The sequence below is a fragment of the Hemitrygon akajei genome, chromosome 14 (assembly GCF_048418815.1).
Source record: "Hemitrygon akajei chromosome 14, sHemAka1.3, whole genome shotgun sequence".
Taxonomy (NCBI): domain Eukaryota; kingdom Metazoa; phylum Chordata; class Chondrichthyes; order Myliobatiformes; family Dasyatidae; genus Hemitrygon; species Hemitrygon akajei.
The window spans coordinates 87,289,393-87,316,307 of record NC_133137.1 but is presented as its reverse complement, the minus strand read 5'-3'; the positions used below and the strand labels follow the sequence as shown (position 1 = coordinate 87,316,307).

The 26,915-nt window shown below is 41.0% G+C and overlaps 1 protein-coding gene across 1 annotated transcript; it reads left to right on the top strand.

The window, feature by feature from the left end:
* gata3 (GATA binding protein 3) lies at positions 1 to 26,214 on the top strand. Its single transcript, XM_073066520.1, is given in 7 exon segments — positions 1 to 155; positions 588 to 967; positions 2,347 to 2,886; positions 7,270 to 7,415; positions 12,055 to 12,180; positions 23,935 to 24,078; positions 24,080 to 26,214. Coding segments are annotated over 6 exon segments (1,347 nt in total). The 5' UTR covers positions 1 to 155; positions 588 to 732; the 3' UTR covers positions 24,236 to 26,214.
* The last annotated feature ends 701 nt before the right edge of the window (positions 26,215 to 26,915 follow it).

The following is a 26,915-nucleotide window of genomic DNA, read 5'->3' as shown; positions in this document are numbered from 1 at the left end:
ACCCGCCGTGCTGTAGCCGACTGGCGCCATCAGCCAGTTCAGAGAGAATGCCTTCACTGTAAAAAAAACCTGGGACATAAACACAATCTGATCAGTCAGCTCTGGAGCCACGGCTAGTATGCGCCGCTGATAAAACCCTCTCAGCCAGCAACAAGGTTTGTCTTGCATTCTTCTGCAAAATAATAACAAATTAATTTCACCCCAAGCTTTCCTTTGAAGGAGAACCTTGCTGTAACACTGTTTATTTTATGTTATGAAATGTCAACAGTATAAGATGCAATGTCCTTGGAGCCGCATTTATTGGGAATGAAGTATGACAGTTCTTAGAATTATTGAACAGTTTTTATTTGATGAACGAGACAATCAAGAATTCGATTCATGTGAAATATTAGTACGATATATTTAAACGCTGATCTTTATTAAGTTAAGAATGTAATCTTCACTCTGTGTTTCGTGGCAGATCCCGACTTTTTGCATTACTTTCGATTTTAGATGCATTTGCTTCTCTCCCTCTTCGATTTTGCGCCAGTTTTCAAGTCAGGTGTTAATTGCGTCTAATTATTTTATTTCCCTTCTCTGCCGCACAGGTGTATGAGGAATCAGACGGCAAGGATCACTGTGTGGATTCTTTAATCTAAAGAGACCAAATATTGGACTTCTTTTAAATATATATACAGACACAAACTTTCTGTAAAAAAAAAGCATCCAAGCTTGTTCCGAAGTTTGATCGCGATGGAAGTCGATCAGCCTCGCTGGATGAGTCACCATCATCCCGCAGTGTTAAATGGACAACATCCCGATTCTCACCACCCGGGTCTTGGCCATGGCTATGTTGACTCGGCGCCGTACCTCCCGTCCGAAGAAGTGGATGTACTCTTCAATATCGACGGCCAAGCCAACCACGTTGCCTCGTACTATGGAAACTCGGTCAGGGCAGCCGTACAAAGATACCCCGCTCCCCACCACGGTAAGACTTGCGTCCAGGTCGTTTTTAATTCTTCATCCAGTGGTTCTAATTTGTGTTATCAATCCACGCTTATTTCAGGGGGCTCGCACACGGCTAGGGAATGATGAAGTTCACTGTTAGTGAGGTTTTTTTTAAATTAAGAAAGGCCTGTATTAACATGTTACATAGAGCAATTGGGGAGAAGAAGCAAATTTATCACTACGGAACATTAAAAAAAATGCCTTCTAGTATCCCATTGAGAACGTTTTGCTTGTCAAACGAGCCTCAAACCCCGGAGGTCAACGTTTTTAAAAAAAATAAATCTGAAATTGACCTGATGTTCGAAATCTACACACAAAAAAATAAGAGGGGCTCTTGGGCCATTTTTTTTCTGCGAGCACTTCCCGGATGTAATTGAGAGGTGCTCTTCTCTACGTCTTGAAACTGCAAGTTATTTTTAAAAAGGGCAGTAAATTCTGATGCCATTTGGAACGAATATTTCTAATACATTAGGGATCGTTACGTTTAGTTTAGCTTGCTGCAGAGTTTAATATTTTAAAGGTGGACTGACTGGACCCCGAGTACAAAATGCTCATTTTTTTTTCTCCTTTGGCTATTAAGCCGCGTGGGCGTTTATTTGTGACCTGTTGATCGCGTTTAAAATCTGTCACTTCCAGTGGCCGATGCTGACAGTGAGGGGGAAAACGAAATACTTTATAAATTGAAAACACTTCTTGTGGACTATGTTACTGCTCTTTGCCGTTTAGCATATCAACTTGCACATTCAAAAAAAATTATCTTTTTCAACACGCTCCAATATGTGTCTAAAAGGTCTCTTTAACACAGCCATTGTCTAGGACATCTTGTCCAGGCATCAATATTACAGTATATATATTATGCTGAGGGAATTGAATGTACAGAACGCCTAGAAAGCAGGAAACAAAACAATTTCGTAGCGTCAGCAAACTATCATGCACGCTATAAGAACGAATCTAAAGAATTAAGGGAAAGTAAGCTAACATTAGTTATGGATAGGGCAATTTTAATGTAGCAATCAATGTGGATCTATATGAGTATAGAACTTTAACTAAAAAACTGGTTCCATTGAGACAACGTTTCATAGGGGCAATGCACACAAAAATCATACAAAATGCTGGAGGAACTCAGCAGGCCTAGCAGCATCTATGGAAAAGAGTAAACAGTCGACCTTTCCGGTTGTGATCCTTCATCGGGACTGGAGAGGAAGGAAGGGGGAGAAGCCTGAATAATGATTCTTAAATAACATTGAGATTGGAATTGTGACAGCTGAAACAAATACAATTGAAAACAAGTTTCAGTCGATTTTCTGTTAAAAAGTGCATTGTGTTATACTGATCCATACTTTTGTTTTGACATTACAGGGGGTCAGGTTTGCCGCCCTCCTCTGCTCCATAGCTCTCTGTCCTGGCTCGATGGAGGAAAAGCCCTTGCATCTCATCACAATGCTTCTCCTTGGAACCTGAGTGCTTTCAGCAAGGCCCCTCTCCACCACAGCTCCCCTGGAGCACTTTCCGTTTACCCTCCGTCCTCATCAGCATCCCTCTCAGCGGGACACTCCAGCCCTCATCTCTTCACCTTCCCCCCCACCCCACCCAAGGATGTCTCCCCGGACCCCACTATCTCCACCCCTGGGTCCACCAGCAGCAGCCGCCAGGAGGACAAGGAGTGCATCAAGTACCAGGTGTCCCTGGCAGAGGGCATGAAGTTGGAGACGGGATCCTCTCACCCTAGAAGCAGCATGGCATTAGGAGGGTGCTCAACTGCCGCCCACCACCCTCTGAGTACTTACCCATCTTACGTCCCTGAATATGGCACCAGCCTCTTCCCATCTGGCAGCCTGCTCGGAACGTCTCCCCCAAGTTTCTCATCCAAAGCAAGACCCAAAGCACGCTCTAGCACAGGTAAGCATGCCTCCTTCCTTGTTCAACATAGCATCAGCCCTACACTAAATGTGACCAAACACTTGGAGGCACTATGAAGTCAACATTGCCTTATGAAATTGACAACTATTCCTGTGATATCAATATATAAAAATGCAATAGGAATTATGCAGGATAATATTTGAATGAGCAGGCATACACCAGTGCACTAATAAACACAAGCAAACCAGAGAAAAAATATTTACTTCAAATAATGAAGATTATCTCACAGAATAAACACCTGTCTGCAGAATATATTATAGGCTACTAAGGAGCATGTAGACAAGTTATGCAATAGAACTTTGATTTGCCCATTGAGAATAATATTTAAATCCGAATTCATAAGGTAAAACTCTCCCTATAGGAGCTAATATTAGCTTATGATCAGTGCACTTCAGATAAGACATGTAACCTGTAATTTTAGCAGTATTAGCAATAGTGCAAGGCCATACATACCTTGAAAATGACTAAGAGTCCAGACTTGACCCATAACTTGTCCGAACATACCCTGTAATTATACCCTGTAATTATAGCATTATTAGCAATAATGCTGGGAACATATATACCTTGAAAACAACTTCCAGTATTGACCCTTAACTCCAACAAACACATTTGTAGACGTTAACCAGTGTGTATAAAAGATACACAAAGATAGCAGATGCAAACTAAACTAACGAAGGAGTGCAATGATATCAAATTTATGTGAATCTCTATTGCCTACTATGCTGACAGACTTCAAAACCAAACACTGGAAATATCTCTGTATTAATATCAAACCACTCCTCCCATTTCCTCGCTGAGTAGCGCAGGTACTGTAATTCACAGGTCGTTATCAACTGTGATAATTCTCTACCTCCAATTCGAAGGCTCTTAACGGTTGGGGGGGGGGATGGGGAAACCAGATTGTTCATCCCATTAAATGTTGTACCTCGCGCTGCGTGATTTGTAATGTGTGATTTGTACTCGCTTTTATCATTGAAGGAGTCGTTTTTTTAAAATCTAGAGTACCCCCCCCCCCTCCCCCCGGCGTGTGGCAGCTCCCGCGACCAGATTTTGGGGGCTGTCTCGCCGATGTAACACATGGATTGGCCTTTTTTTTCGGGTCTCGGTATTTTTAGTTAATCCAATTATTTTCAAACTGATGCACGCGACAGTTACATTGTTTACCCAGCGTCGGGAACTTTAATAGATTCCGGATGCGGCAATGGAACAGGCCAAAACAGAGCAGCGGACAGAGAAGGGTGGGCTATAGAGAACCGACAGATTCTCACCAATTGAAGGCTTAACTGTGCTCCCCGGTGCCACAGTGACCCAGGAAGATGAGGCGGGCGGAAATTTAGCAGCACAATTGAACATCACTCATTAACGCAACAGATGGATTGATAATGAAAGCAAGTATATACTGTGTGTATATTTATTAGCAAATCAGGCTCTACCAATAAATCTACCATTGAGGCAACGGACAAAGACACCTCAGAGTATTCTATAACAGCTCCACCCCCCCAAACAATATTTTTGTAATGCAAGTTCTGTAAAAATATTTATGATTCTGAAATGTATAATACACTTAAATAAACGTATGCTATATATCATTGCATCAAATTATTGAATGAGCGGCATTTCCAAGATACTCTTCCGTGGTTATATTCTGTACATCGGTGGGATTACTGTGAGATTAATAGCTAGTTGTATGGCAGAGTAAAGTCCTTGGGCTAATTTATTGAAAATGACTTGCATCAGCTAGATTTCGACAAAGCTGTTCTTGTAATGTTGTACACAGCAGCAGACTAGGCGTAAGTTGATATAGGTTAGGAAAAAATGTTTTAAAATAGGTCACTTTTGACGCGCAGCGTGATGTATTTTTTTTAACGTTCTATTTATGAGAGACTTTTTTAATGCATAAGAAAGGTATTTGCGGTTTGGAGAAGCCAAACCAGGAAAATGTGTTATAATTAATATCTTTTTTTTAACAATTAAAAAGGTAAAACTGGATTACAACCATTTAAAGGCACAAAATATGCGGGGACGCAGATTGATTAAGAGGGCCTTGCCCTCAATTGTATTACTTTTTATAGAGAACATGAGCTGCAACTTTTTGGAAAAACGGTTAGAGTTTGTGGTTAGGGTGCGGATGCCTCTTCTTAACGTATTTATTCAATACCTCCTTTGCATGCGGTGTAAAAGTTCACCTCTAACACTCAAGAACGGCCAGGCTAGCAAAGAAACAGCTAGGAATACAGAACACGAGAACCGTCGGTATAAGTATATAGCGACTTAGAACATAATGACGGCAACGTTGGGAAATGATAGGATGTAATGTGTAGTCGTGATGATGCTACCAACTAACTTTTTTTTAACTATTGCGGTTGCCACCACGTACACGCGCCGCTGAAAATACAAAGGTTACTTCTAAGACATCGGGGACGTGTCAGTTTCAGCAGCCGCCACCCGCCCCCCTCCCCACCCCCACCACCCCCCTTTCGAGAAAACACTCAGCTCTCCATATTGTCCCTTACAATTCATTTATGAACTGACTTTGTTTTCATTTTTCATTGCTTGATGCTTGAGTGCCCCCCCCCAAAAAAAAACACAGGGCTTTATTAGCTAACACGCACAAAACACTGGAGGAACTCAGCTGGCCAGACACCATCTCTGGAAAGGAATAAAGAGGACGACGTTTCGTGCCGAGATCTTTCATCAGGACTTCCTGAGCTCCTCCAGCATTTCGTGTGTGTTACTCTGGATTTCCAGCATCTGAAGAATCTCTTGTGTTTAAGACTCTTGACTAGTTCGATTTAACGCTTAGCATAGCCCAGTGACAGGGGCGGAATTTCGATCTGTAGGATTAATATCTTGCATCAAAAAGAGCAGATTAATCACGATAACCCTCGCCCTCTTTTTTGAATGTTTATTAAAAAATCTAATGCACAGAATTCCCTTTTGATGTGTCCGAGTGTTCCTCGGACTGACATAAAGAATACAGTACCAATGCATTGACCGTTCCCCTTCTGTTTTTTCAGGGGATCGCGAAAAAATACTTCGTGACTGTAAATTGCACCATTTGGAAGTTGACCGAGCAAGCTGTAGTGATCTGGGGATATGTGCATTCGACATTTTAATAGGTGTGCAACTTTATGTAGGTCAGGACATTGTCCAGTATATGGCATATTCTTGTCAAAAAAGATGTCAACTGTCGACAGCTAGGAACGGTCACGTAGCCATTATCAATAGATGATGTACACTTTTGCTGATGGCGACAGCCTGCCTAATACAGTTGACACTTTTGTTTCTAGATTAAGATTATTTTTTTTGCAGTGTCCGTGGCATTTTTGTTGACTTGCATTTTATTGAAAAATGTAAAAAAAATGTTCAATTTTCCATTGTTTTAATTTTTGTGTGTATGTACAGTCATTTTGACGTTATTTATTAATATGTTTACGCTTCTGGTGCACAGGAGCGCTATAAACTGATTAATGAATAACTAGATATAAAAATCGAGAAATATAGAAATATTTTCCCATTCTGTCATTAAAATGTAAATGACTTAGTCATCTATTGACCCTCAAACATTGATCATTAAAAAAATGGCAAATAGCTTTAAGATATTTTGACCTACAAGTTAAAGACTGCACTCAGCCTAATGTAATTGTCTTCTCAGTACATTGCAAATATTTGCCTAAAAATGTGAGTTAAAACACACGTCACTGTAGCTTGATGTCCTCTGTGGCGCCAGGCGCATTATGAAGAAATTAAATAAAGAATCGTTTTAAGGAGTTTTGAAAAGCATTAACGACCATAAATAACGCTAAAACATTTCACAAGGAGTTTTATAACGGGATGCACCGAAAAGTAAACGAAAACAAAAGGGAGCCTGTGATTAGGATAGTGGCCGAGTGTCAGATTCAGCGAATAAATTGCGCCGAAACAATTTACCTCAGAGATAACTTTGGGACTAACATCGCCCTTAAAGATTGTTTATTTAGCTGAACATCCACCCCCTGCCATTCAGTAACTAAGGAAATGGAAAGCTCAGGACGGCAAAAAAATAAAGATAATACAAAGCATTTGCTTCCAGTTCTCCCGCAAAATAAACGTTTAATGTCTAACAAGCCCAAGTGAATATTGGGGTCACGTGGTCCAAGAACGGTGTGCTGGTCATGTTCTATTTACTCAACTGAAAGGCAATTATCCACATCTGGATTTCCAATTAGCCACATGTGGCTAGTGGTTAATATATTGGGCAACTCTGCCACGTAAAGAGACACATGTATCCAAAACTGTATCCACTTCACCTGAGCAACTCATCTCATCATCTGTGGCGAGTTGTCTGCGACTGGAAGTGACTGTGGTGTGATTTTGTTTCAGAAGGTCGAGAATGTGTGAATTGCGGAGCCACGTCGACCCCCCTGTGGAGGAGGGACGGGACTGGGCACTATCTGTGCAATGCCTGCGGTCTCTACCACAAGATGAACGGGCAGAACCGACCTCTTATCAAACCTAAGCGGAGACTGGTAAGTAGCAGGGGATTAAATGATCTAACAGCAGCTTTTCATTTCCTGATCTGAGTAAGTTTATTTTAGGGCGTGTTTGGAGGGGGAGGGTGGGGGCGCGGGGTGGGTGTGATATGTGGTAATTGACACCACACCTCCAGTATTTCACCCAGTTCTTAGAATGTCCTGGAAGGCAGAGTAGCAGTGGTCCACACTGCTGTTTTCTAGTACCACACATTAAAGAGAAACGACGTCTCACTTCTCCTGCGTTTGCTTTGAAAGCTTTATCTTGTTCATTGGCAGAAACTTTAAACTAGTCATCTCAAATACAAATTAAACTTTAAATTGGAAATCGAATAATGTATATTTTGAAGGCTGTTTGCCCAAACTCTTAACATGTGTGATGTTTTTAAACACCATATGGACTTCCTGAAAAGATCACAGCAGTACTTACTGGTTTCCAATGTCACGTCTGTGGACATTTGCAAACTCATCCACCTCATTCTTTCAGACTTGCCAATCCCGCCCCCCCCCCCCCCATGATACGCCCATGATACAATCTGCTTATTCAATTTTAAATATAGATAATAAAGGTTCAAAGTAAATTTATTATCAGCATATATATGTTACCATATGCTATACTGAGATTCATTTTCCTGCAGGCATTCACAAAGAAATACAATAGAATCAATGAAAACCACACAAGAGTAGACTGACAAACAACTGATATGCAAAAGAAGACAAACTGTGGAAATACAAAAAAAATAAAACAAATAAATAATAGTCTTTGAAAATGAGCACAATAATAATATATAATCCAGTGTATCTAAGGAACCGGCTCTTGCAAGTTGTAACAAACCATTCCTAATGATCTCATTGAAATGTATCAGATTTTGGAAGTCCTGGATAAAATGGATGTGGATAGGATGTGCCCTATAGTGGGGGAAGACTAGGACCAGAGTACACAGCCTCAGAATACAAGGACATCGTTTAAGGAGATGAGGAGGAATTTCTTTAGTTAGAGGGTGGTGAATCTGTGGAATTCATTGCCAGATACGGCCATGGAGGCCAAGTCATTGGGTATATTTAAAGTGGAGATTCTTGAGATGTATCAGATATTGGAAGGCCTGGATAAAGTGGATGTGGAGAGGATGTACGTTATGAGGAGAAGGCGGAAGAATGGGGTAGAGGTGGAAAATAAATCAGCCATGATTGAATGACGGAGCAGACTTGATGAGTCGAATAGAGTAATTCTGCTTCAACGTCTCATGGTCTAAACCAACTGACAGTCCTATTGAATGCCAATTACTGCTGGTACCCTGATCATCAGTAATGTTTCACCGTGAACTGTTGTCTCGCTGGCACAGACTTCATTGGAATCTGTTTTGTTCTGTCTTGAGGAAATTTGTCATTTTGCCAGACCTGCTTTTTAAGACCACATTGCCCCCCAGCCTCCTCACTGCCCCAACCCTCATGCCCCCAGCCTCCTCACTGCCCCCACCCTCACACCCTCCAACCTCCTCACTGCCCCCACCCTCACCCACAACCTCAGCCTTCCACCAAAGAACCAAGCAAAAATTTCAAAGCTAAAAGTAAACTTGTTAGCAAAGTACGTATGTGTCACCATATACTATCTGGAGATACATTTTATTTTATTTATTATTTATTTAGAGAGCAAGTGCAGAATACACCCTTCTGGCCCAACAAGCAACCAAACTATTTAACACTGGCCTAATCACAGGACAATTTACAGTGACCAATTAACCTACCAACGAATACGTCTTTGGACAGTGGGAGGAAACCGGAGCACCCGGAGGAAATTTACGCGGTCATAGGGAGAACGTACAAACTTCTTACAGACAGTGCCGGAATTGAACTCTAAACTCTGACACCGTGAGCTGTAATAGCATTGTGTTAACCGGTGTCCTTTTTCCTGCGGCATCATAGTAGATACAAAGCAATACAATACAATCAGCGAAAAAATACACATAAGCAAAGATGGACAAACAACCAATGTGCAAAAGAAGTCAAACTGTGCAAATAGGAAAAAAACCCACAACCAATAATTTGCCCCCAAATTGATCTGCATGAATTTAATGTTGTCCCAACAGCACTGGCGTGACCAAACCATCCCACTCCCTCTGTGCCTTTGTGAAAATGTTGATTTTAATGATTGACCCCTTAATGGAATTCCAATCTTTCACAGCCTCATTAAGATAGGAAAACCTTCGAGGGAGAGAAGTGTTTGCTGTGCATTTACTTGGCAGCAGGTCTCTCCTTTTAGTACTGTCTGTCCCTACCCCCCACCTCCCCTGGTCTCTAATGTAAAAAGCTGACTTCCTATGGAAGGGTTGCCGGATATCTGCCTAGCCGAGATAACTGCTTTCTACAACAATATCACTTCCCGACCTCAAAACACAAAGGTGTTTGAACAAGAAATCAGGAGGGGGGTGGGGGAAGAATGGAAGGACTAAAGTTTGGTGAAGTAGTTTCGGGTGACAGTCCAAACAGGATCAGCTCAAAGTCTATGTCATCAGCAGAAAAATATGTGGCACCTTATTAGCCCTGACTGCTCTGATTACTCAGTACAATAACATGTATTAAGAAGTATTCCAGTCAGGCATCCTTTGAATTGTGTCCATTGCTTTTGTTATTTTTAAAAGGCCAGTAAATGTTCTTTTAAAAAGATGTTTTCACATTCTGTTGCTGGTAATGTGGAACAGATCAGCAGGGCCAAGAATTAAGTGGGCTGTGCAGATGAAAATTTCTAGAACATAGAAGAGTACAGCATAGTACAGGCCCTTCAGCCCAGGATGTTGTGCCAAACTTCTAATCTACTCTAGGATAAATCTACCCTTTCCCTTCCCCAAAGCCTCTATTTTTCTTTCATCCATTTGCCCAACTAAGAGATTCTTAAATGTCTATAATATGTTCGCCTCAACTACCATCCCTGGTAACTCATTTCACACACCCATCACTCTCTGTTTTTCAAAAAAAACTACCTCTGACATCCTCTCTATACTTTTCTCTAATTAGTTATTTTTGCCGTAGGAAAAAGTTTCTAGCTGACCACTTCATCTATGCCTCTTTCATTCTAAACACAGTCTGTCATGTCATGTCTCATCACCCTTCACTCTGAAGAGAAGGTTCCTCCCTCGTACAACCTATCCTCATAAAACGTGCTCTCTAGTCCAGGCAGTATCCTGGTAAATCTCCTCTGCACCATCTCTAAAGCTTCCACACCCTTCCTATAATAAGGTGACCAGAACTGAACACAACATATCGTAGATGGAGCTGTGAAAATTGGAAAGATGCTTTTCTTTTCACTTCCCCTCTCCCACTCCCATCTCATCCAAACACCAGGGTCTTTTTGTAGACTGAGCCAGTGGCATTGTCTTGTCTAATACCACCACACTACAAACTACAACGTTTTCCCTCATGATAGCACTGCTTCCCTTTTGCCGAGTATTTTTTAAAATATTGTAAAAAAGCTTTATTTGGTTAGGAATTGTTAAGCAAGCTGCTATCTGGCTATCTGTAAGGAGTTTGTCTGTTCTCCCTGTGACCGTATGTGACACTCCATGTTCTGCTCATATTCCAGAAGGCGTATGGGATAGGGTTAGTAAATTGTGGGCATTCTGTTTTGGTGCTGGAAGCACGGAGACATTTGTGGGCTTCCCCCAGTACATCCTTAGACTATGTTCGTCATTGACACACACGGTGCATTTCACTGCATGTTTTGATGTACGGTGACAAAGCTAATTTTCAAAAAAATCTTTAAACATGGTTAAGGCCAACAAAAACATATAAGCTCTACATTATATAATTACAGCTTAAGTGTCCTCCTTGTGAAGCAATGGTTTAATGTATGGGACATTTGATGGGTCCAATTTACCATGTTTCTGATCACATGCCTGGATGTTAACCATCCATCTAGGGATTTGCAAGAGCATCAGATTCTTACAGGGAAGTATTTGTACAGATTCAGCTTTTCGTGGGCTTTGGCTTCATGAAGCAGTCCCTTTCCAGCAGTTTATTGTGTAAAGTTTACACACAGTTCCCCAAGGCAGTGCCAGTCCTGTGGAGGGGTCTCGGCCCAAAACTTCAACTGTTTATCTGTTTATTCCTCTCCATAGCTGCTGTGTGACCTGCTGATTTCCTCAAGCATTTTGTGTTTGTTATTTAAGAATTTTGTGTTTTTTTTTAAGGTTTCCAAATGACACAGATATAAAGTCAATATAGTTTGCTTGTGAAGCAACTTGCTCCATTATAATGAAAACAGGAAAGGAAGTTATGCTCTTTGGTGATATTATTTAGGGCAAGGACAATACAGAACATAACACAGACACAAAATGCTGGAGGAACTCAGCAGGTCAGGCAGCATCAATGGAGAGAATAAACAGTCAGTGTTTTGGGCCAAGACCCTTTGTCATCAATGTTCAATAAATGTTGAGTGTTTATTCCTCTCCATAGATGCCTGACCTACCGAGTTCATCCAATATTTATGGGGCGTTGCTCTGGATTTCTAGCATCTGCAGAACCTCTTGCACTGTGGAAAGTGAAACACTATGTTCACAGAAAGTAGGGCATTGGTTGACGGAGTTCATGTGTGTGCGTGTATGCTGAATTTTAAAAAAACATTCTTGTTGTGTTCTTCCAGTCTGCTGCCAGACGGGCGGGCACATCCTGTGCAAACTGTCAGACCACTACCACCACTCTGTGGAGACGGAACGCCAATGGAGACCCCGTGTGCAATGCCTGTGGGCTCTACTACAAACTCCACAATGTGAGTACAGCCCTCAAATCTTGCTCAGCTGCCCTGTCACGCTTTCTCTCACTGCCCCTCTTAGCAGTGCCTTTGGATTGGATTGCCCTGAGGAGAGGAGGGAGAGAATTTCAGTGATCCAGTGTTTAGGGAGAATGGATTAAGCTATTTGTGTTACCAATCACTGCAAAGAGAGGGCTTCAAAATCAGAATGGGGTTTAATAACACTGGCATGTGTCGTGAGGTATGTTGTTTTGTGACAGCGTTTCATTGTAATACCTAATAAAAATAAATTACAATAATAAAATGCATATATATTGTAATTTATGTTTTTATTATGTATTTCAATATACTGCTCCTATATATATATATATATATATAAAATGTTAAATAAATAGTGCAAGAAGAGAGCATAAAAAGAAAAAAAAAGTGAGGAAATATACATGGGTTTATTGCCCATTCAGAAATCTGATGGCAGTGGGAAAGAAGCAGTTTAATAAAAGAGAAGAAATTGCCAGCAAAATCTTGCATGCCTAGTGGTATTTCACAACCTTTTCAGAAGCACTTTACACATAGTCATTTGAAGTAACAGACACAAAATGTTGGATGAACTCAGTAGCTCAGGCAGCGTCTGTGGAGGGGAGTAAAGACTCGATGTTTCAGGCCAAGAGTTTTCATCAGGACCCTGGATCCCAGGAAGGATCGGGACATCCTGATGAAGGGGTCTCGGCCTGAAACATCGGCTCTTTATTCCTTTCCATAGATGCTGTCTGACCTGCTGAGTTCCTCCAGCATTTTGTGTCTGTTTTACTCTGGATTTCCAGCATCTGCGGAACCTCTTGTGTTTATGAAGGTGATTTGGATGTGATCGTTGTAGGAAGATGAGAAGCTCTTGTACCCCAATGGTGTACAGTAAGATCCCACAAAAGGCACTGCTCCTGGATTAAGATGTTTCTGAGAATAAGCAAGTAAGATGAGTAGGAGACCTCTTGCACAGTTTTGACCCAAAAAGTCGACAATTCCTCTCCCGCCCCCACGGATGCCGCTCAAACTGCTGAGCTCTTCCAACATATTGTTAGCTGCTTCAGCATCCCTAGCTCCAGATCGGTAAGCCTACACAGCACTCCTTCAATAGTAAGTAAAGATTAAAGGTTGGCTTTTTTTTGTCACATGTACATCAAAAAAATACAGAGAAATGCATCATTTATCTTAATGACCAGTACAGTCCAAGGATTGTGCTGGGGGAAGCCCACAAGCGTCAACGTGCTTTTGACACCAACATAGCTTGCCCACAATTTACGAACCCTAACCCACACTTCTTTGGAATGTGGAGGAAACCGGAGCACCAGGAGGAAACCCACATGATCATGGTGAAAATGTCCAAACTCCTTTCTGACAGTGACAGGGATTGGCATTCTTTGATAAGGAAGGATACTAATATCATGAACCATATCACAACCCCATAAAATTACAGTAATATCTTTTTTTACTCCTGTATTCAGTTCTTCGTGTTATAACAAGGACCATATCATTTGCCCTCCTAATAGATTGATACATCTGTATGTTACCCTTTCAGAGAAATGTGTAGAAGCTTACCCAGGTTCTTTGAACATCAACACTACACGATCTACCATTGCTTAACAAATACTTTCAATTATGTGCAGCAATATAGATGCCTTCTCAGTTTTCCACTTCAGATTCCATCTGTCGTGTCCTCATCCACTCAGTCGGCTAGGTCCACTTCCCATTGAAGCCTCTTGAAATTCCTCTTACCACTCACAATTCCACCTTCAGGATTGTCCTTGCATGTGTGTGAGAGAAGACTATATGCGAAGGTGATTCTTATGAGAGTGAGACTAGCTTGAATGGGTATCTTGGTTGGGATGGACGTCATGGGCCAAAGGGCCTGCTCCCCCTGGCGAATGGTACTATATACTGAGAGTTATAGTGGGATAGAAAATGTGAGCTTAAGTGTGTTTCAAAGAGGAGTTACTTGATCAACAAACTCAAAATGCTGAAGGTACTCAGCAGGCCTGGCAGCATCAATGAAGGGAAATAAATGGTCAACATTTTGGGCTGAGTCTTGGCCCGAAACATAGAAAGTTTATTCCCCTCTGTAGATACTACCTGACCTGGTGAGTTCCTCTGGTACGTTGTGTGTGTGGCTCTGGATTCCAGCATCTGCAGAATCTCTTTGTGTTACCGACTTGATACAGGTACTCCCTGCTTACGAATGCCTGCACGAGCATTTGGAAGACTGGGGGGGGGGGGGCGGAATGGATATATGGGTTGTTGGGGGACTGCTGGCATTGGGAAGTCGCCTCGTGGCCACATTCTGTCTGTCTCTATCCTTTTCCCTGGAAAAGGCCAGGGATATTTGGGAAATAATTAACTCCTTTGCCTCAGACAGCTGGAGTTGAGTTGGTTGACAAGAGGGTCATGATGCATATAAAAAATATAACGTGAATTTTACAAATCACAATGGAGACAATGCTAAGGCAAGGGAATAAAACCAGGAACATACCTAATAGACAACAGTATTCTTGTAAACTTAAAGGGCTTTCTGGAATGGGAAGGCTTGAGCTATGGACTCAAGGTGATAGAGTAACTAGGTAAAAAGTGAAGTGGATGTCAAAACAAATTAAATAACAGTCCGAGCTTTGTTAGGATATCACCGATCCACTTGAAAGATGTGAGGATGACTAGAAAATAAAACATAATAAAAACATCATATTTAAGTCCATTAATATGTAAATTAATCTACACAGAAGAAATGTATTTGGTCAGAATTTGCACCTTATGATTGGAGGAACAGTGCACGTTACTGTTGTGAAATAAATTCAGCAAGTCAAAGTAGGCAACTGATAGTAAAAATGAAATTGAGGGCAATTCAGTTGTAAATGAGTTGGAATTGAAGTGCAGAGCGAGTGTAATTGACTTGAATTGGTTGATGTGTTCATATGAGCAGCATGCAACTTTAATCAAATTCTTCGGAATGGTGGTTGACAAAAGGATGGAATCGTGAGTGTGAGATTTTTTTTTAAAAATTGGAAATGATACCTTCTGGTTGTGTTCCCATGAAATGAGACCAGGGTCGTATTGTTGGGGACAGTGCGGGGGAGACCACCTCTGTTGTCAGTTTATTGGGACGGATTTAAGGTCTGTGTTAATTGTCACGTGAATGGCGCCAGTCTAATTCAATCAATTAATCTTTATGGTGCAGTGGTGTGAACAGACTTCATCTGGTGTGCATTTCACTGGAGCTGCCAATAAACTTTAGCCCACAGGCTTTTGAATAATGTTTGCTGATTTGGGGTTTGCCTATCTCTGTTCTGTCTTATTAGTTTTGAGACTGATTCAAAAGTGTTCCATTGAAGTAGACAATGATTAGCCTCCAGAATTTACTTATTAAAGTTCAGATGCTTTGGGGGTTGCCCCTTCTGTGGGTTTGATTTAATTTTAAACAGATATGACAGGAATTTTCAAACTGATCATTTGCACACACGGCAGTCTCTGTTTAAGCAAACATTTTATTTCCATGCCTAGGAATATACCATGACACTGCATTTTAAGCGTAGTGATGAAGTGTTCATCAGTCATCCCAGTTAGCAAATTATTTGATGTTGTTTTCCTCTCATTTATCTATTTTTGTTTGACAAAGGAGCCTAGACAATCCCTTGTTAAATCTTTTCTTCCCTCTTATCTATGTCTAATGGGTTAGTGTAAGTGCATTGTAGCATAGCTGTCAGCTCAACACTTTACAGCGCCAGCAATCAGCTTTTTGAGGTTCTTTTGCTGCCACTGTCTGTATGGAGTTCACACATTCTCCCTATGTCTGTGTGGGTTTCCTCTGGGTACACTGGCTTCCTCCCATATTCCAAAAAGATGTATGGGTTAGGGTTAGTGAGTTGTGGATATGCTATGTTGGCATTGGAAGTGTGATGACACTTGCAGGCTGCCCTCAAAAAGATATTCAGACAGTGTTTGTCATTAACATGAACCATGTATTTCACTGTATGTTTCGATGTACATGTGACAAAGCTAATCTTTAATCTTTCTTTAAAGGCAAACTACTCTGGGCTGAGTTTACACATGTCGTTATACGTTGATGTTAAAACAAGGAAATGCAGTGTATTATGATTTTCACGGTACAAGATTTGAATGGATACTGTAATAAAAATCCATAATGAATCATGCAGAGATGCAGTGGATTTTAGCGTTACATCAATTGAAACATTTAAGGGAAGTTTGGATGGGTACATGAGAGGTATGGGTACATGGATGGGTAAAGGTAGCTGTGCTGTACTGCTCTATGATTCTAATAGTTGTTTAGTCAAGTTATTTGGCTGTTGAATATGCTATGATTTTCATGGTAATTGATTTGAATAGTTACTGTAATAAATATCCGTTAGTAATCATCTCGATATAGTAGATGTCAATTGTTACCACATTTGTAACATTGTTTAAATGACACATTTGCTCAGTTTTCAGTTTAAGTCAAAATGGAAAGATGTATTAATCATTAATACATTGAAAGGTAGGATTGCACTAGGTACAGATTGATTACCGGGTTTGCAAGGTGATGATCTTCTCTGAGGATCATCACTTTGGTGTGGTGGAGAAGTTTGTGAGTCCCGCATGCAGTCTGGAACTCAGCTCCTGGTAGGGTCACCCACGCCAGTAAGGTCAAGGGGGAGGTTTCAGGCAAAGAACAATCCAACCAAGACCTCCTTGGTGGAGCTGGCGGAAAATGATGACACTGGTGAGACCCCGTGGAGGGCTACAGCAGTGAAAGGTCCCTATTTGGCTTGCATTCCATGCCATTTGACTCTGACCCTGATCTGCCAACGACCGTGTGCTGGCTGCCTGCGCATCAGCCTCTCCATGTTAAACAACATCATGCACAAGGGTTCTCCATTAAGGGAATAGCCCCTTGGGAGACAACACACTCAACTTGAGTGATCACATTCCAGATTTCTCATGCAGAGTTGTAGCAGGCAATGGATGGTAGTGCTGGATAATATCTGTCTATTTACATGAAAGCCAACGTCACACTGAATTTCAACAAATATCAGGAGCTGTGCACTTTGTATAAGGAAGATGGAAAGAGGAAACAAAGTCAACATTTTAACAATGGGATATGTAAAACTACTCGCATACTTTTAAAATGACTTAGCAATTTTTTAACCAATTAATAAGTTACTGCCAAGTTCATCAAAATCAGATTCAAATATGTGTATTGGTGTGGTGTGCTCCACGTACAACTTGAGAAAACCATAACTTCAGCATAAATACCTAGATTTGAGATGCTTCAGAATACGTGTATTCGCTTTGGAGAGTATTCCATGGCACGTTTTAGATTAGTGTATTAGAACTTTCTGCTACCTGGCCTTTGGAGATAGTTCTTAGATTGACTCCCTTACTAAGTTACGTGTTGGAGCAAATTTATAACTATAGGGGACATTTTTTTGTTGGAAAATACCTCTATTTTAGGGACAGTCTTCAGAAAAGCTTTAATTAGTATTTCCCAGACTAGTCTGAAGGATTATATACTACTTGTCATGTATATGGGATGAACATTTCAATCCGATTATCATGGCTCAGAGAGGGAGCTTTTGGGCAGTACAGTAGCGTAATGCTTTGCAGGTTGGCGTTCAATCCCCGCCACCGTCTGTGAAAGTTTGTACGTTCTTCCTTTCACCGCGTTGGTTTCCCCTGTGTGCTCAGATTCCCTCCCACATGCCAAAATTAGGATTAGTAAATTGTGAGCATGAAATGTTGGCACTGCAAGCGTGACAACACTTGCGGGGCTGGTGCCAGCTCGTCCTTGAATTGGGTTGGTCGTTGGCACAAATGATGCACGTCACTGTGTGTTTTGAGGGATATGTGACAAATAAAGCTAATCTTTAATCTGACCTTTAAAGTAGAGAATGAATGACTTCTTGAGTCAGCTGCTTAGATCAACCGAGCAGCTGCTCTTGTGCTTGGAGGTCTGTGTGGAAGGGAATAGCTCCCAGCTCTTGATTGGGACTGTTTAGAAAAGTGAACATTTTTTAAAAATTGAGGTTGAAAACTGGAGTTTAGAAAGTAGAACAGGTGCTTATCCTTAATCCACAAAGGTGGAAAGGAAGCAATGTACGTAATGTGACTACATAAACTGGTGTTGAAGAAGACCATTGGAGGAGATAAGAAAAGCATGCATTAAGAAAGAACATGGATCATCTTTTCTGAGGTGGTTAGGCAGCCAGTCAGAACCCCAACATGCTAAGAAGTCCATAATGGCCATCCTACACAAAGAACTATTTCAGAATCTATTTTTCATTCCTCAAATTTATTCACCCATTAACTGGCCAGTAGAGACTTGAGATGATTTTGGGATGAAAGTGATGTGCTACAGATCAAGTGTTAGTTGACCGAAACTGGTCTTTGGTGGGAAGGAATAGATTAACATATAATCTCCTCTTCTTGGGCAGTCCCTTAGGATTGAGGTTCATTTGCTGTCGGTTCTGTGGGTTGACTAGTGAAGTCAATGCAGTAACTACATTGATTGGCCCAGATGAGATAGGAGCAACTTGTTGGGCCCTGTACGTGGGTCATTGTGGAGGTGGAGCACCCCTTTGACCATTGACACTGGATTTCAGTGTGTTCTCAATGCACAGTCTTGAGGTTTGGAATGATACTGCATTTACTCCCTCAGCATTTTGAATAGTTGTAGGAGGGATGTCCCATTAATTTGAGGAGCTTTTCTGTCTTTCCAGCTTGTGAGGGGGGCGTGGGGGAAGGGAATGTTAGTTTGGTGAGCCTTGTGCTCAGTGATCAAACAACGTGACTTGCCCAACAGAACAGTGTGAGGGCTTCGGTAATAGGGATATTGGCCTTGGAGAGCAAACTGATGTTGGTTCCTGTGCCTTACCAATGAATGTGCTACTGGTGATATCTCACCAGTTTGTTGTAAATGGTTCACATCTCAGAAGTATACAGGAGGATAGAAAATACTGCGGACTAGCTAAGTGCCAGGTTTATGGTTTTGATTTTTCAAACAATCTTTTTTGGTGCTAATGTACCTACAACCAGGGTGAATTTGATTATCAATAACTTCCTTTGTTAAGATGTGCCTTCCAAGACATGAACGTAGAACATACAGCATTACAGTGATGTACAGGTCCTTCAGCTCAAATTGTGGTGTTGACCATTTAACCTACTCCAAGATCAATCGAATGCTTTCCTCTCACAAAGCCCCCCATATTTACTTCATCCATGTACCTATCTAAGAATCTCTTAAATGACCCTAATGTATCTGCCTCAACTACCACCCTGGTAGAATGCTCCATGCACCCAGCACTCTTGGTGTTTAAAAAAAAACTACTGCTGACGTCCCCCAATCACAGTAAAATTACGTCCTTGCATATTAGCCACTTCTGCCCTGGGAAAAAGTCACTGGTTCCACTTTATCTTTGCTTCTTATATTCAACTCTATCATATTGCCTCTCATCATCCTATGTTCCAAAGAGAAAAGCCCTAGCTTGCTCAACTTATTCTCATAAGGCATGCTCTCTAATCTAGGCAGCATCCTGTTAAATCTCCTCTGAACCCTCTCGAAACCCTTTCTATAATGAGGTGACCAGAAATGAAGATAATACTACAAACGTAGTCAAACCAGAATTTATAGATCTTTTGGTAAGTGATCCATCTTTTTCAGGGACTTAACTTGGACTTTTATTGTCAGGGCACGGTTGTTAAGCATCAGCAGGGTATAGTGAATTTCTTATCCATACATTTTTCCTAGGGAGCTGGTGCTTTCCTTGCCCTGTTAGCAGTTTAGTGGGCTGTGGTTGGAACTGAGCAATCCTTGCGTGTTTTCAGTGTGCGATATACACCTCCGCTCCACTCTCTCAATGGAAAGTCCCTCAGAGTGACTCTGGGCAAGCCCAGATTGGGCTTGAATGTGATGCTCTTAATAGTAGAATAAATAGATGGCGTGTCAGGTCCAACGGAGGAACATTTTGAGCCAAGGGTCGGCTAATTCTCAATACGAGCTCTCTCTCTTCTGCAAGAATATAATGTTGAATGTAGCAGCAGAACCAATATATACCCAGTGGCCATCTTATCACTTATTTCCTGTATCTAATAAAGTGGACACTGAGTGTGTGTATGTGGTATTCTGTTGTAGTCCATCCAGTTCAAGGTTCAACATGTCCATTGAAGATGCTCTTATTGCAAACCACTGTTGTAATGTGTGGTTATTTGAGTGACTGTTGCTTTCCTGGCAGCTTGAACCAGTCTGGTTCAGTCTGAACTCTCCTCTGCCCTCTCTCATTTACAAGGCATTTTTACTCACAGAGCTACCACTCACTGGATGCTTTTCTCGCACCACTTTCTGTAAACTCCCAAGTCAGTTGTGCATGAAAATCTCAGGAGATCAGCAGTTTCTGAGATACTCAAACCACCCCATAAGGCACCAACAATCATTCCATGGTCAAAGCCACTTAGATCACATTTCTCCCCCATTCTGATGTTTGGACTGAACAACAATTGAACCTCTTGACCCTCTCTGCATGCTTTCATGCATTGAGATGCAGCCACATGATTGATTGGATATTTGCTTTAACAAGCAGGTGTACCTAATAAAGTGGCCACCGAGTGCATTTTAAGAACACTTTTTTTCCCAGGAGAAAGAATGGAAGAGAAAATTGGTTTTATTGGAAATAAATAAATCCTCCCTGCCTACCCTCATCTCTCTAAAAGTGGTTTGCTTTAATAGATTTGATTTTGTGCATTTATTGCTTACCTTCTCAGGAATGTTCTTAACAAAACCACATTGCTTAAGCACTTAGTTGGTTGAAGCAAAAGAGCTAAAAGCAGCTTCTTTGAAGAGAGAACTATAAACTTAACAGTTCAGGCTCTTTTAGCCATTAAATAGTCATCTACCGGGGAGCAAAATAGGATGTTTCCCATCAATGCTGCATAGAGTGCAAACAACTTGCAGACATTGGTGTAGAAGTGTGAAACAGCAAAGAAAAGTGTTCAATGCCTTCAGCACCGTTGCAAGATCAATGTGCAGATCAGCACTTCAGCCTGCTCTTACAGGTAAAACTTGGGGTGTGATCACAGCCAATGTGTATGTAATTCTGAGTCAGCAATTTATTATTTTGAAATTCTGCTTCCAATGATGAATAAAATCAAGTCCTTTTACAAGCTGACTGCAAATCTAAAATAAGATCAGAAAGTGTTGAAAATACACAGCAGGTCAGACAGCATCCGTGTAGGCAGAACAGAGGTGGAAAGATTAAAGGGATTAGCTTTATTTGTCGCATGTCCATCAAATCGATCCTTGAAATGCGTTGTTTGTGTCAGACCAAATCAGCGAGGTTGTTGTTAGGCAGCCCGCAAGAGTCACCATGCTTTCAGCATCAGCATCGCATGCCCACAACTCACCAACCCTAATTGAGTCTTTGCAATGTGGGGGGATACCAGAGCACCCAGAGAAAACCTACACAGTCAAGGCAAGAATGTACAAACTGCTTACAGGCGATGGTGCGGTCTGAACCCTGATTGGTGATTGCTGGCTGATGCTGTAAAGTGATGCACTAACCACTGCGATACCACTTCATTGAAAGTTTAAGGTCAAAGACCCTTTGTTAGAAAGGTGTTCCACTTAAAACAGTTCTGATGAGGTATTGCACAACACACAAGTGCATTCGAAGAAATGGGTGGTTATAATCTCAATCATCGGTGGTTATAGTCTTAATCCATTGCATAGAATGCATATACTGTAGCTGTGGTTCATCTTCAAGATGGTCCCATGCCTGGGATTTGAGTGCAAAAATTTAGGCTGACACTCCCATGAAAAAAAGGAAGTCTCTTTTTTGGTATCATGCCAATTGTTTGCTTCCACAATCTTTGTTATCAGAATCTTGTTTATTATCACTGACTTGTATGACTATCACCTCAGCAAGGTTGCTGAGAGCCAGTGTGTAAAATGGTGACTGTAGATCAGAAAGAAGCATAAAGTAAGTACTTTGGCAAGGATATAAAAAGATATAAATATGTCTTCTCAGCTTTTTCAAGGACATACAGTATATTGTCGGTGGTTAGGGAAACAAACGTGTCTGCTAAGTTTTTGCATGTTGGTGTTATGGATGGTTAAATTCAGTTTTGAGAAGTGTAAGAAAGGTGGAGACAGCTATTGGTGAAGTTGGCTAAAACCCCCTCTGTTTAATGTGCTTTCTGTTGGTTCCTCGCCATTGTTATTGAGGGAAGTGTTTCAAATGTGCGATCACTTCCTGACATTTACCACACGAACTATTATTGTTTTAGATTCAGTGATATATTTTTTTATGATGGGGCTTTGTTTGATCATGCACATAGGCTCTTCCAGTTGGGCTAAACCTTACTGTGTGATATCTTGAAGGTGTTAGTATTCCACTTAAAACCTGATTGACAGCTGTCAAAACTATGTAAGATGGCAATTGAATGACAGGATTCTAAATGAAGATGAGTTAGACTGTACTTGTAGAAACCTGAGAACACTTGTTGCTTTGGTAAATAATACTTTGGTATGTAAAGAAACAGGCAAACAAATACAAGTATCATCTTGGGTTTTGATAGTAAATGTTTCTGTTTTGATTTTAGATAGTGGAGAATCCTCTTTTCAAACTGTTAGTTCGTATATATAGTACACAGGGAGTATTATTAAAAAATATGACCAGCATCAAAACTCAACAAACTGAATTTAGTAAACTGAAAAAATTTGGAAATGTAATTTTTTAAAAAACTTGTTCAGCTTTTAGTCTGAGCTGGTTCATTCAATGGAATTGGGTGTTTTTGTTTAGTTTTCGTGATCTAGTGTAAGAAAAAGTAAAGGCGTTTTGTTTCTGATCCTGATTATAATTTCAGTGTGTGTAGATGCCTGTATTTGTATTTGCCTGTGAGCGCACCGTTTAAGCTCGGGATTCAGTTCAACCATCTGGAATTGATTAGCCTGCCAGTCCAAACTTACACAGGCTGACAATCACGTAAACTTCCTAGAAATAGCTGCATTTTTGGAGGGGCTAACTTTTCACACCACTTATTGACTGAGGCACCATTGCTCAGATCAATGGAAATAAAGGACCTAGTGGCATATTTTTTTTTAAAAAGAGTGACCCTCATCTGCTGCTCTGGCCAAAAATTGATCTCTTGATCAACCTTTTCAAAGCAAATTACCACGCTCTATGTGGGATCTTCCTGTACAGGAAATCAACTGTTGCGTTCCCTACATAGTAAAAAGTGTGCTGGGGTATCCGAGGGTTGTGTTGGTGCCAAACCTTCCTTTATTCATTACTTAAGTCTAATATGAAGGGGCAATAATTTTAAGGTGATTGGGGAACATATGTGAGGGGAATATCAGAAGGGGGTGTTTTACACAGAGAACGATGGGTGTGTGGAACACCCTGTGCCAGAGATGGTGGTAGAGGCAGATACAACAGTGACAATTAAATAAACTCTTAGAAAGGCACATGGATGATAGAAAAATAGAGGGTTATGTAAGGGGTGAAGGATGAGAGTAATCTTAGAGTAGGTTAAATGGTTGCTGTAACATTGTTAGCCAAGGGGCCTATACTGTGCTGTAGCATTCTGTACTCAATGTTAAGATAATTTGTTCAATTTGAGAGATAGGAAGGTCCACCATATGTTGTCGTATTTGTCAGTAGTAGCCAGAACTTGGAAAAGATTGAACTATAGACCTGGAGGGAATAATCCATTATAAAATGTGTTCCTTTCTTTCACCTGTAGATTAATCGACCTCTGACCATGAAGAAAGAAGGAATTCAGACTCGGAACCGGAAGATGTCTAGCAAGTCCAAGAAGAGCAAAAAGACCCACGATGGTCTGGATGAGTTTTCAAAGAGCCTCATGGACAAGGCCAGTTCGTTCAGCCCCCACTGCTCTGACGAGACACATGTCGCCGATTCACCACATCCCACCATTCAGCCACTCAGGCCACGTGCTGACGACACCAACCCCAGTTCATCCATCCTCTGGTCTGTCGTTTGGACCTCACCACCCCTCTAGTATGGTCACTGCGATGGGGTAGAAATCTCCAGTGGGAAGCTGCAGAGCATGCCTGCTTTGCATTAACATTGTCCACACATGGGATTAAATCAAAATGCGTCTCTTTTCAGATGATAGGAAATCTCTGAGACTGAGCAACCATAAACTTTCCTTCAATTAGCAAGCTTTGCCTCAGATACAGAGTTTCCCTAGACATCACCTATAAGTCACTCGGTATGCTGTGTGTGTATACTGAGTCAACAACCATCATTTGTGAATACACCACCGTAGTCTTGTCACCTGTTTATTTGTGAGACAGGATCTTGTGCTGTGAAATACCATTTTAAACAAGATACCACCAACCCTTCCTTCTTTGTATCCACCTTCGGTCAAATCCCAGCCCTCTGCTCCCACCTAAATCCTGAAAATACCTGTAAAAAAAAAATATACAAGGAAGAGTGGTCAACCACGAGACTGTGTGGGGCTTCTTCTGTGCAACGTGAGCAGTCGTGGATAAGTGGACTGTTGCACCAAGAGAGAGAAAGAGAGAGGCACACAGATTCTGCAGGAGGAGACAGCAAACTCACCAAAGAGAGCCAGACTATCCTCTTTGCTCGTAAAACTGCCGAAAGCTAACTCCCAGATCTACTGTCTCACACCAGCGGAAGTTATTTGATGCATTGCCTTGTAGACAGACCATTTATCTGGCCTTCAGCCTCCACATAGGAAGTACTATCAGTTGCAAGCAATCAGTGTAATACACAGATATTACCAATGAAGAATCTGGACGTCTATTGTCCCTGGATGAAATGCATTGTGAACAAGTTCCTGTAACTGTTGTTTGTAAGTAATTCAGACTACCAGAAGAAGATGTAGAAGAATTATTTCATTACACACTGTACAAGCTGGATGGTTGTATACATTTAACAATTATAATTGCTAGTGGATTAAAAGAAAAGACTGCTACAGTTTTGTTGGATAATTTTTTAAAGAAAAAATAAACTAGACTTAATTTTGTTGATCTATCGCGATTTCTGCTTGAGAGGGTTTTTTAAATTTTGTTTTGGTTTGCTGATGTTTGGATGGTTTCCTGGCACCACAGTGTCTGTTTTTGCTTGTCCGTCTCACCACAAAATTTCTGCGTTGTGGTTGTACAGGAAATATAAAAATTGCATGTTAGCACTATTGGTCTCGAAGCCTAAGGCCTGGTGACAAAATACTGTGGTTCTGGTAATGTGTACCTCCTGTAAGGTCCAGGTTTTGGTCTAAGACTTTCTGTAGCCTTGAGAGTTAAGTACTGTAAATGTCGTCTCCTTCACAAAAAACATTAAAAAAATTTAAAAAAATCTTAGCTCCTCTTGCCACTTTTAACTGCTACAGTCTATTTAAATAAAATGTGAATAAAACATTTATTTACAAGCCCTTAAAAGAAATCTTTTTTTTTGCTTTAAATGTCCAATCTTTTCTACCTCAACCACATAGAAGTTAATCAAGGACTAAATAACTGTAAAAACTCATTAAATTCAGCACATCTGGGAGTTAACAAGCAAATTATTTGGCGGAACTTTTAATAGTGCAGTGCCAGTAAACCACCCAAAAACACTTGATGGTGCTGTGCACTGTTGCCCACGGTGTAGAGCAGACGCATTCTATAATAACCCTTGTGCATCTTTTTAGTGGGCTGTATTTTTTTACACACATCACCCCATCACACCTCTTTTATTTTTGTTGTAAAATAATTCCAGTCTTGTTCTTATTGTTTTCGAGGTACTGACAAAGCCAAACCGAAAGGTGTGCAATATGACATAGAAAACTGGCAGCAAAGGCGAATATAACAGGTTCTAAGTTATTTGTACAATTACGCAGTACCTTTCAGATGTGGAGCTTTGAGGATACAGTATTTCTCTTTTTTTTCTAGTAAAGTAAGTTATTGGTGAATAGATATTACCTTACCTGTTCCTATCCTTGTAAAGAATGGAATACTATGCTACTTGCATTAATAAATGAACAGAAGAGTGTAAATGCTTGTATCTGTTGTCTTATGTAATGATCCATCCCTTACAGGTCTACATTGGAACTTGAATGAATCTGCTGTGCATCTACACACAGTGGCTTCTTTACTAGGTACCTCCTCCATCTAATACAGTGGTCACTGAATGTATGTTTGTAGACTTGTACTGCTGTAGCCCATCCACTTCAAGGTTTGACGTGTTGTGTGTTCAGGGATGCTCTACTGCACACCACTGTTGAAACGTGTGTATTTGAGTTACTGTCACCTTCCAGTCTGACTTCTCTCATCTACAAGGCAATTTTTGCTCATAGAACTGCCACGCATTGGATGTTTTTTTTTCTCTGTTTCTCGCGCCATTCTCTATAAACTTTAGAAATTGTTGCGTGTGACAATCCCCGGAGATTCTCAGTTTCAGAGATAAACCACCCTGTCTGTCATTATTCCACAGTCAAAGCCATTTAGATCACACTTCTTCCCTATTTCTGATGTTTGTTCTGAACAATTGAACCTCACGACCGTGTCTGCATGCTTTGATGCATTGAGTTGCTCCCACATGATTGGCTGAGTAGATAGTTGCATTAATGAGCAGGTGTACTTAACAAAGTGGCCTCTGAGCGCATTAAATGTGGGCAGATCAGAAATTTGAGATAGATTTGCATAGATTTCTTCAGTTGGCTCTTTGTTTGCATGTAGGACTTTGTTTCCTTTCTTA